We start from the raw sequence: 12,500 nt of genomic DNA, 5'->3' as shown, positions 1-12,500 counted from the left end.
TTTTAAATTATATGAAAGAATACTTGAAACCAGATTGAGAGGATATGGTGAACCAGAGCTGGGGGAATGGCAATGTGGTTTTCGGCAAGGAAGAGGGACAACCGATATGATTTTCTCATTCAAGATGATATTCGAGAAAAGCTGGGAATGGAACAGGGACAGATATATTGCTTTTATAGACCTAGAAAAGGCTTTTGATAGAGTACCAAGAATGAAAATATGGGATGCCCTAAAAGACCCTTACTATGAAATCCCTGAGAAACTTGTCAGAGCAATTTATAACACCTATCAAAACATCAAATCCAGAGTAAAAACAAATCAAGAGAATGAAGATTGGTTTGAAATTAAATCAGGAGTAAGACAGGGCAGCGTCTTTTCTCCACTTCTTTTTATATTGTTCCTAGATAAATGTATGAGGGAATGAGGCAAGGACGAAGATGAAGATATGATCATCAACCTTCTGTATGCAGATGACCACGCAATGATAGCCCCCCAACGCAGAAGCTCTCCAAGAAAACGTCAACAACTGGAATGCGATCTTAACAGCAAATGGAATGCGGATCAACAAAGATAAGACAGAGATTGTGCACCTATCACGAACATCAAACAACGTAGATGTAGAATTAGAGGGTCATACATTGAAACACTGTAGAAATTTCAAATATTTAGAAGTGGAGTTTTGCGACCAAAACGATCCAAAACAGGAAATAACTACCCAAGTTCAGAAATTCAGTAACAATTTGTATCTGCTCTACCCACCAATGAAAGACAGAAACATACCTCGCAAAGTGAAAACCATAATATACCTAGCTATTTTAAGACCAATATTGACTTATGGCCATGAATCATGGACATTAACATCAAGAACTAGACGCCAACTCCAAGCAGCTGAAATGAAAGCCTTAAGACTCATAAAAGGTGTGACAAGACTGGATAGACTACAAAATGAAGATATTAGAAGAGTACTGGGAGTGGAGGGGATTCTGGATTTTGTGGAGAGGAGACAGCTTAGATGGTTTGGACATGTCAAAAGAATGGAGGAAGAGCAATATCCTGTAAGGGTTTTTGGAATGGACACCAGAAGGAAGGAGACCGGTAGGAAGACCAAAACTGAGATGGCTACAAAACAGAGAGAAGAGTAGAGAGGATAGGCTTCAGTTTGCGGGAGGTTGGTGAGATGAGGCTCTATAAGGATCGCCAAGAATAGAGACAGTCCCTGAAACAGGACGACTGACAGGCCTGGAGGCCTACCTGGCGTCTGGTGAGAAAGGTGAGAAATATATAAATATATATATATATATATATATATATATATATATATATATATATATATATATATATATATATATATATATATATATATATATATATGTACAGTATATATATATATATTTATATATATATATATATATATATATATATATATATATATATATATATATATATATATATATATATATATGTACAGTATATATATATATATATATATATATATATATATATATATATATCTATATATATATATAAATATATATATATATATATATATATATATATATATACATATATATATATATACATATATATATATATATATATATATATATATATATATATATATATATATATATATATATATATATATATAAATATATATATATATATATATATATATATATATATATATATATATATATATATATATATATATATATATATATACTGTACATACATATATATAAATATATATATATATATATATATATATATATATATATATATATATATATATATATATATATATATATATATACATACTGTACACACACATATATATATATATATATATATATATATATATATATATATATATATATATATATATATATATATATATATATATATATATATATATACTGTACATACATATATATATATATATATATATATATATATATATATATATATATATATATATATATATATATATATATATATATATAACGGATTTTGAGTGAAGCGAAAAATCTATTTTTGGGTGAGATGGCCATGTCGTCCTGATGGAAGTTCCTATAGGGTAGCTTCCTAGGGTATATTACAACTACGGTGATATTCCCAGAGAATTTACCTTAAGGTACCAGAATTCTAATTCCTGGACTGAATATCCCTAATGAAAGGGATATCGCAACATATCAGAGGACGTATTCTTGACACGCCACATGGCATTCTGCACCCCAAACAGAGATAACACATCGAGGGGTCAATTGGCAAGAAACGAAAACGGGAAAGAAAAAGGGGGAGCCGCTCCCAAGGCTCCCTCTTCTCCAGTTTCGTAAGCGTGCCTGGCGCCAATCCTGGCGCCATCTGTATTCCTTTTAGCGTACACGAGGTACTACAGATACTGTATGTAGGGAGGGGTCCTACAGCCCTTTCATAGAAAGGGAAGGGCGGGTCCATCAGGACGACATGGCCATCTCACCCAAAAATAGATTTTTCGGTTCGCTCAAAATCCGTTTTTTGGGCTCAAGCCATGTCGTCCTGATGGAAGTATACCAGAGCATTACTGTATCTGTGGATTCTCAGAACGTGCCGTACTCCCCGGAGGTAATTTTATCCCGGTCGACTAGACATAGAGACCTAAGATGTTACCGTTATACATCTTTTCAACTAACCATAAACCATGTTAGAGCTTCCTGCCCCCTACAGGGAAGAGTCCTACTAGACTCTGGAAAAGTCTCAAGGAGTACATATACCTATGTATGAATACCAGGCAAGCTAATATAGTGGTCTCACCCTATATTAATTAAAGCATAGTATGTAAAGAACCAATGAGTCAATATGAAATATCGACCAGTTCTCCGCGCAATACCTGTATTGGACAAAGGTTTATATCTGCATAAGAAGAAACTTGTAAAACCGCCACCGTCCCCTTCTGGGACGGAATCCTCCCGTTAAGGGAAAGCATAAACCAATGCAACATAGCTTGCATGAAGGAACAATTCTATTAGAATTATCCCAGATAAAGTACATAGAATGAATGCTCAATTATACCAATAAATTGACACAGGTGAAGGAGACGCAAGGTTCTCAAGAACAAGTTTATTGACAAACAATAAATAGACAGGTTAACAACAATTATATATATATATATATATATATATATATATATATATATATATATATATATATATATATATATATATATATATATATATATATATATATATATATATATATATATATATATAAAAAGAGGATAACCCAAAACTTTAAGCATAAGTATGATAGTAAACAGAACTTGTTTATCTGAAATAAAAACCATTATCGCCACTTTTAAGATACCGAGGTATCAAAGTCATAAAAGTCTGTATTACAAATCAATCACATTAGCGTAAGAAAACGCTCGGCACACATGTCTGCACTTATGCTAGGTTCCCCTTTGGAAATGGAACAGTATACGTGGGCAACTCAGTGCCTCCACTTAGTTTGTAGTACTGTATGTAACAACACACTCACCCTGGAGAGTTAAACAGTAGGGTTTACGACGCGACCCACTGCTACCACAGATCTCTTTAGTTCCTCTACTTGCTTCGCATAGTGGCGAAAGAACACTCTGGAAGACTTCCAGCCAGTGTATGAACGGAGATGTTCAAAATCCATACAATTAAAGAAATTTAAGGATGAGGCAACTTTCCTCGGATCGTGACCTGCGGGTGTACTGTCAGGATCCGCTCTGCGAATAAAATATGTGATTTTCGCTCTGAGTTGATTCAGAGATAAATTTGAGCCTGATGTTTCTCCCCTGAATAGTTGACCACCCTTGAAGTCTGAAGTTCTACGAAGATAGACCTTTAGGCATTCTACTGGACATAGAGATGCATCTTCTTTCAGAGGGCAGGTTCTCCAGGGACCCCACCTGTTGGTGGGTAACTCATTCTTGGCGAGAAACGTAGGATCCGGAAACAGGTTCAGTTCTCCCCCATCCAGGAATTGAACACGACCTGCCTCTCTCGAGAGGGCTACAATCTCACTAACCCTGGCCCCGGATGCGAGTGCAAATAGGAAAATAACTTTTTGTGTCAAATCCTTTAACGCACACTCCTCATTGCTCAACAGAGAAGCGAAATGAAGAACTTTGTCTAAAGACCATGAAATGGGCTTTGGAGGTGCTGAAGGTCTTAGCCTAGCGCAGGGTTTCGGAACTTTATTAAAGATCTCGTTACCGAGGTCGACCTGGAAGGCATATAGATTGGGTCTTGTCAAAGCAGACTTACACGCCGAAATCGTGTTAGCTGCCAACCCTTGACCATGAAGGTGGATGAAGAAAGATAAGCAGAAGTCTGTCGAGATCTCCTGCGGATTCTTCGCCTTGACAAAGGCTACCCATTTTCTCCAAGATGACTCATATTGCCTTCTAGTAGATTTGCACTTATATTCCTCTAGGAAGACTATGCTGGCTTTCGAAATCCCGAAACGCTTTCTCACCGCTAGGGAGAGAAATTCATGAGTTGCAGGGTCCGGGTTTTCTGTAATGAAGCGCAGACAGTCGACTTCTGGACTCGCTGGGTCAGAACTAGATCTGGTAGTGGTACAAACTTCAGCTGTAGTTCCAATGCCGGGGGAACCACACGCTGTTCGGCCACTTGTGGGCCACTATTGCCGCTACCCCCTTGAAGGATCTCAGTTTGTTGAGGACCCTCAACAGAAGGTTGTGAGGAGGGAACAGATAAATCCTGGACCATCTGTTCCAGTCGAGGGACATCGCGTCCACTGCTTCCGCTAAGGGGTCCTCGTACAGGGACACGTACAGGGGCAACTTCTTGTTGTCTTTCGTCGCAAAGAGGTCTATCTGCAGTTCTGGGACTTGATTCAGAATGAAGGAGAATGATCCTGCGTCTAAGGACCATTCCGACTCTATCGGTGTGAACCTGGATAGAGCGTCCGCTGTCACATTGCGGACTCCTTGAAGGTGAACTGCCGACAGGTACCACTTCTTTTTTTCCGCCAATCGGAAGATGGCCAACATCACCTGGTTGAGAGGTGGTGACCTCGATTCTTGTCGATTCAAGCATCTCACAACTACTACCTCGCTGTCCATCACCAACCTTATGTGGATCGAGTGACGCGGGGAGAGTTTCTTTAAGGTAAGGAGCACTGCCATAGCTTCTAGAAAGTTTATGTGAAAGGTCTTGAATAGCTTGGACCAAGTCCCCTGGACTTTTTTCCGATGAGGCGTCTGAGTGAATCGTCACCGACGGGGGAGGAGGGTGAAGAAGAACCGACTTCTTTAGATGTCTGGGTTGGGACCAAGGCCTGAGAAGAGTACGTAGCCGAAGCAGAACTGGTCTTCTCAGATCTCTTCGCGCGTTTGATGCATATCTTCTCCAAAATCCGGTTGCATCCTTTAGCTGGGCTCTTAGCACTGGGTCTGTCACCGAAGCAAACTGGAGAGAGCCCAGTACCCTCTCCTGTTCACGTCTTGATATCCTTTCGGAATCTAGAAGTCTCTTGACAGAACCCGCTATCTCCTTCCTTTTCTTCGCCGGGATGGAGAAACGGTGTGACATTAGGTCCCAGTGGATTCCCATCCACTGGAACTTTTGGGATGGAGAAAGTCGAGACTTTTTTTTGTTGATCTTGAAGCGTAGATACTCTAGGAACTGGATCACTTGACTGGAAGCTTGCAAGCATTCTGTCTCGGATGCTGCCCACACCAACCAGTCGTCCAGGTAGGCTACTACCTGAATTCCATTTAGGCGTAATTGTTTGAGAGCTACGCTCGCAAGCTTAGTGAAAATCCTTGGGGCTATATTTAGCCCGAATGGCATGGCTCTGAAGGCGTATAGTCTTCGTTGTAGCCTGAACCCTAGGTATGGGGGGAGTCGACGGCTGATTGGGATGTGCCAATAGGCGTCTGACAAGTCTATAGAGACGGAATATGCCCTCTTGGGTGGTAAAGTCCTTATGTGTTGCAGTGTTAGCATCTTGAATTTGCAATTCACTATGAACTTGTTGAGCGGCGACAAGTCCAGAATGACTCTGAGCTTTTCCGAGTCTTTCTTGGGAACACAAAACAGCCTCCCTTGGAATTTGATGGACTTCACCCTTCGGATCACTTTTTTCTCCAACAGTTCTTGAACGTACTCCTCCAGAACGGGGGTGGAGTGTTGGAAAAACCAAGGGCACGGGGTTGGAGTGCTGTACCAGCTCCAGCCCAGTCCGTTCTTGAGTAGGCTGTGGGCCCAGGGATCGAAGGTCCACCGATCCCGAAAATTCTGAAGTCGCCCTCCTACCGGGATCATCTCACTTGGACTGCAGTCCTGAGGTCTTGCCTCCCCGACCGCGATAACCCCTGAATCCCCTTCCCCTTAAGGGGCACCTAGACGAGCCTCTGGCTGCTCCTCTAGGCTTTGCTCGAAAGGAAGTAGACTGCCCTTCGAACGTTGGGGTGAATGCCGTGGACTGTGTCGACACGGCCTGGGGTACCCACTGAAATGTGGTCGGGGTTTGTGCCACCAACTGGGGCACTGAAGGCAATGGCAATTGCAGTTGCTGTTGCTGTTTAAGAGGCTTGGCTGGTCGCGACGGTAGCCTAGTCCTCATAGTCTTCCTCTTTGGTTGAGGACCCTCATCCGGGGAAGACTTTCTTTTGTTAGCCAGGCCTCAGTTCTGGAGAAGGTTTCTATTCTCCGTGACGGCCCTATCAACAACTTCTTTGACCAATTCGTTAGGGAAAAGCTCTTTGCCCCAAATGTTGGAGGAGATTAGTTTCCTTGGCTCGTGCCTCACCGTAGCCGAGGTGAGCACGAACTCCCTACAAGCACTCCTCGCCCTGACGAAGCTATAAAGATCCTTCGTCACTGTGACCAGATGAGTCTTGGCCACTACCATGAACATTTCATGGACCTTGGGGTCACTTACCATCGTCTCAAGAGTAGTCTGAAGAGAGGCAGCCAGTCTTTCTTTTGTCTCTAGCTCTCTCCGCAAAAGAAAGTCAGACAGCTTAGGGAGGTCCTCGCCGAACTGACGTCCGGCAATATCAGCCTCCAACTTCCCAACTGAGAAGGTAAGAGGGACGTCCTTCCAGTCTTTGTGGTCCATAGGCAGGGCCAGCGACAAGGGTTTACACTCCTCCAGGGAGGGGCAAGGCTTGCCGGCCTCGACTGCTTTTAGTACAGCCCCAAACCCTTTCTGTAAAAAGGGGAAGGCTCTAGCAGGAGAGGACACAAAGGAAGGGAGCTTCTTACTCAATGCAGCTACCTTTGAGTTCGTGAAGCCCCTCCCTTTCATCGAGGATGAAAGCAAAGCTTGAGCCTTAGCATGGTCCATCACTATGACCTCCTTCGGCTCTGTCTCCTCCTTTGAAGCTGGTTCCTTCCTCAGCCGGACATAACAGTCCGGATGTGATGCCTTGCTGGACCTGAATTCCACCTCATCTAGGGGAACTGAGCCCAACTTATCCGAGATGACGATCTTTCCAGTCGTCATCGGCATATGCTCAGCATACCTCCACGGGTTAGCATCTGAGCACAAGGGAAGATCTTTCACATTGAGCCTTTTCTGGGGCCCATGTGATGCTGCAAGTCTCTGCATCTGCAGTTCCATTGCAGCCGCCTTTTCCTGATTCTCCTTCTGCATTTGTTGGATCATTCCAACAATGGAGGAGAGGGCCTGTCCCAGCTCTAATGGGAGAGCGGCCGATGTTGAGGGAATAGGCTCCAGGATCTGAACCGGAGTAGCCGACACCTCGTCGACCTCTTCCTCTACAACGTCTGGGGCTTGAAATTCATCCTGGGCTTCTGCCAGGAGGTCTTCCTCCAGATGCTCGTCCACGTCAGACATCCTGTCATCCAACTGGATGTCTTGCATAGCGACCGCGACTTCAGCCTCCACCTGGATCTGAACTTGGGGGATCTCCTCTTGAGGCTGGGGAATCACTGCATCAGCTGATGTCCTAGGGAAAAGATACACCCTCATCTTCTCACTTGGAAGATAAGGTCCAGAGGTGTTCTTCTGGAAGCCCCTTACCCAGGTACGAAGCTTCTCCCTTGCTATATCCCTTGATTCCGCCGTCCTAGGGGAATCAAAGGCCTCAGTAATCAGGTTAGTGCACACGGTACATACCTGAGGGTCCCAATACTGGAGATCACCCTTGAAGACAGCGAATGCTGCGTGCCTCCTACAAAACTCATGTCCGCAGAGGTTCTTACTGCGGACGTTGCAGAAAACACTTCGGCACTTCGGAGGGTCCTTCTGTAAAGAGAAGAAATTTCCATGAGTATCAAGTGAATTATGTATCACTGGATATGCACAGTTTAGCATAACAATTCAGAAAGGAAAGACACACACTTGTGTTTCCTTCACAACCAATTGTTGCAGCCTTCCAGATAATAAAATCAAATGGTTAATCTCTTCTAGAATAACCAATGAAAAGTTTCCAGAGGAAACATGTGTAGCTCACAGCTAAGCAATGATTTTAAAATCCTGGATAATAGACAAGAAAGAACTCACTTTCTTATCTGTAAGGCAACACCAAAGGGCTATGCAAGACAACACAAAAGTGTTAGAACACACAGTGCTGTACCAAAACTTATACTATAGTTTTCCTCTTACAGTAAATGTTATACTGAAGAATACTGGTACAGTATAGAAGGTTATGTGCCGGCCGGCACTTACCGGCCGGCACACACCATAACTAGCTTTAAAGTATACTACTTAACAGCTATATGGCGGCAGAACGCTGGTTCAAATGCATGTGCTGGCCGGCAGTAGCTGCCGGCCGGCAACAGCCCATGTTGGCTACACAAGGTAGCACCCGGCTGCCGGCCACTCTCCTGGCGACCGGCAGACAAGGGCCGACATTAGCCGGCCGGCAAAGGTAAACAACCGATGCCAGCCAGCAGTAAAAGAACCAGAGGACTACGATTGCCCGGCTGCCGGCCTCATAGGCCGGCAGCCGGGTCGGGTACAACACTAGAAGAAAACAGAATGGATGCCGGGATAAGAGCGTAAACAACCTCCAAGCCCGGCAATCCGAAAGAGTGCATATAAGGAAGGGGAGAATCTAATTCAGGCTTCCCGACCAATGCCGTCTGACTCACAGGCAGGCATGGATGAGGGACCAAGGGAGGTCCGGGCAGCACTCAAGCAGAAGACCCTAGCCGGCTGGCAAAGGACTGAGTCAATTCCACATCCTAACCTATCCTAGGTCCATATGTAGAATGACGTACAGTACTGTAATGGCTAGGCCATTACGGATATAGAGGGGGGGGGGACAAAAGAGGGTCCTACCGACCTTGCTTTAGTGAAGGATCACCCGCAGCCAAGGAAACTAATCTTAGCCTAAGGGAGATCCAAGGAGGGAGGCCAGCAATACTTGCCAGCTCCCAAAGAACCAAAGCAAGGAAGGGGTTGCTACTCCCAGGGAAAGGATATTATCGTCCCACCAAGAACAGCAACAAGGATTAGTCTGCTAGATCACATAAAAAGGAATCATCTTGTACAGAAACCTTCGGTAGTGACCTAAGGAGGCTGAGCCTCCTATGTCTGTGTCAGGCCAGCGAGGGAGACTCTACCCCAAGCCAGACGAACACAGACTCAGACTAAAAACTCTGTTGTTCTGTCCCTCTCTGAAACCAGACTTACTGGAACAGGAAGGTACAGTAACACCCCATTATAGTTTTATCGAAAGTTAATTCAGATAAACCACTTAGGGATAAGGCCAAGGCTTAAACAGAGGGAAAGGGATTGCATAACTTCTCCGAAGAAAAGAAAGCAACCGGGGAGTATGAGAAAGTATACTAAGGCTCCATAAGCAACTTAGCCTAGGCACCAAGAGAATCGATTACCTAAATCACCGAAACTCACTCGTATACTATCTTGAAAATATTCAACATAATCTTAAATGTATAAAGAACAGCCTAAAGCTTCAATAAAATTTTAAAACCCTTGGAAAACTAAAATCATGCAGGAAGTACTAGGACCAAACGACTAGGCTACATGGCCTAGCGTAGGCCAGAGTTGGCAAATACTTCGCCAAAATAATACTAAAAGCACGAAAGGAAATCCTATGTAAAGCTAAATAGCTAAAATTTATTAAAGCAAAACAACCGGGAATGTCGCTCTGGCTAACTAAAACTCATACTTAGCGAGCAACAGCGTCCATGACGCCTCCGATAGGCTACGGCTCTTGTAACAAAGATTAATCCTATTAATGACTTTAAAATTTACCAAGAGCCTACATTTATACATTAAAGAAATGGTACTCAACTTATCAGAGGCCGACGAAGTTGGGGAAGCCATGAAAAGCTGAATAAATCCAAGATTTGCGAGAAACACAGGAAAAAACACCGAGTTGTTAAGCTACGCAAAAAGGAATACAGATGGCGCCAGGATTGGCGCCAGGCACGCTTACGAAACTGGAGAAGAGGGAGCCTTGGGAGCGGCTCCCCCTTTTTCTTTCCCGTTTTCGTTTCTTGCCAATTGACCCCTAGATGTGTTATCTCTGTTTGGGGTGCATATTGCCATGTTGCATGTCAAGAATACGTCCTCTGATATGTCGAGATATCCCTTTCATTAGGGATATTCGCTCCAGGAGTTAGAATTCTGGGTACCTTAAGGTAAATTCTCTGGGAATATCGCCGTAGTTGTATTATACCCTAGGAAGCTACCCTATAGGAACTTCCATCAGGACGACATGGCTTGAGCCCATATATATATATATATATATATATATATATATATATATATATATATATATATATATATATATATATATATATATATATATATATATATATATATATATATATATATATATATATATATATATATATATATATATATATATATATCACACCGCTGGCAAGCACAACCGAGGACAAAACAACACCCTCTCTCAAAAATGCGGTCAGCGCTTTTATATACGATTACCAAAACGCGAAAATACGGGTTTATAGAAAAGTATTTTCCCGACAAAGTAGAAGCTTCAAAATTTAGGATTTGGCTTTTTTTTATTTCTAGGTGATCCTGAAAGTTTCAAGTCTTTATCTTTTAAGGGTCAATATATATCACGTCAAAGAAATGCCAAATTATGTCATATTTTGCATAAACATTCATTGTTCTATATATAGAAAGATGGGTAGATATAGATATATTTGCTTCAGAAGAAAAGACGGGGGAGCTTATTTCTCAGTTTCTGAATTAGCTAGAAAGATGTTTGACTCCAGGTTTTGAAGATAAAATCATAAGGGGTGGCTTAGGCTATGTTCGGATGTGACCAGGTAGTCACGTTGGGTAGGGTCACGTGACATGAGTTTTCAAAAGGTACTATAATGGCAATGCTTGTTTCTCAGCCTCTGAATCGGCTAGGAAGATGTTTGACCCCATGTTTTGTAGGTCTGAACTTAAATTGTGGCCTAGGCTATTTGCGGACGCATTTAGATGGTCACATGAGGTAAGGTCACGTGAGGTAAGGTCACGTGAGGTAAGGTCACATGATATAGATAGATAGGTAGATATAGAGATAGACGCTTCAAAAGCAAAAAACAAGAGCTTATTTCTCATTTTCTGAATAAGTTAGAAAGATGTTCGACCCCAGTTTTGAAGATAAACTTATAAGGGGTGGCTTAGGCTATGTTCGGATGTGACCAGGTGGTCACGTGGGGTAGAGTCACGTGACATGAGTTTTCAAAAGATACTATAACGGCAATGCTTGTTTCTCAGCCTCTGAATCCGCTAGAAAGACGTTTGACCCCAGGTTTTGTAGGTCTGAACTTATATTGTGAGCTAGGCTATTTGCGGACACATTTAGATGGTCACGTGAGGTAAGGTCACATGACATAGGTTTGAAATAGTATACTAGCAGGAACGCTTGTATATCGGCCCCTGAATGATATGTGCTACAAATACATTCGACCCCAAATTTTAAAACCATAGTCTTAGATTATTGCTATGATGGTTCGGATAATCACGTGATGTCACGTCTGAAGTCACGTGATCTTTGTTATTGAACGACTCCTTCTTCTGCTTATGATAAGGTTTATTAGCTCTGTTTCTTAATGAGTTAGAACGATGTTCGAAATAAGATTTAGAAAATCTGAACTTAGGTGTTGCCTACATCATGCTGGAATTTACCTTATTATCAATTATCTTGTAGGGTAAGGTAACATGAGAGATAACACGGTATTTCAGATAAGAGGTATGGCTAACTTTTTGATGCCCGAACAAGCTGCTGAGGTATTTTACTTTTAGTAGGTTAACGACATATAAAATGCTGCTTGACCTTTCGATTGTGTACGTTTGGTCCAATGGTGTTAGTAGTTTCACCTAGTTTCTTAAGCTATTCTGTTCATACTGCGGCGAATTCTTTGGTGTTATCTGTGGGAAACTGTATAGGATTTGAGGAAGCCGGCAGTTCAGTAATGTAATAACGATGAAATTTCGTCACAGCTACTGACCATGGAATAGATAACATACGCTTGAGCAAAAGAAGAGTGATA

The 12,500-nt window shown here is 42.2% G+C and overlaps 1 protein-coding gene across 1 annotated transcript in view; it reads right to left on the bottom strand.

Annotated features, from left to right (window-relative positions):
* Positions 1-7,488, bottom strand: part of LOC137655435 (piggyBac transposable element-derived protein 3-like) — a 17,148-nt gene extending 9,660 nt beyond the window's left edge. Inside the window, exon 1 of the mRNA XM_068389330.1 lies at positions 7,333-7,488. Coding sequence (XP_068245431.1) covers positions 7,333-7,488 — 156 coding nt within the window. The remainder of the gene's footprint in view (positions 1-7,332) is intronic.
* Between the last annotated feature and the right edge of the window lie 5,012 nt (positions 7,489-12,500).

This window comes from Palaemon carinicauda, chromosome 16 (genome assembly GCF_036898095.1).
Source record: "Palaemon carinicauda isolate YSFRI2023 chromosome 16, ASM3689809v2, whole genome shotgun sequence".
Classification (NCBI taxonomy): Eukaryota; Metazoa; Arthropoda; class Malacostraca; order Decapoda; family Palaemonidae; genus Palaemon; species Palaemon carinicauda.
The sequence above is the reverse complement of the archived record's forward strand: the minus strand, read 5'-3'. Positions and strand labels throughout refer to the sequence as shown.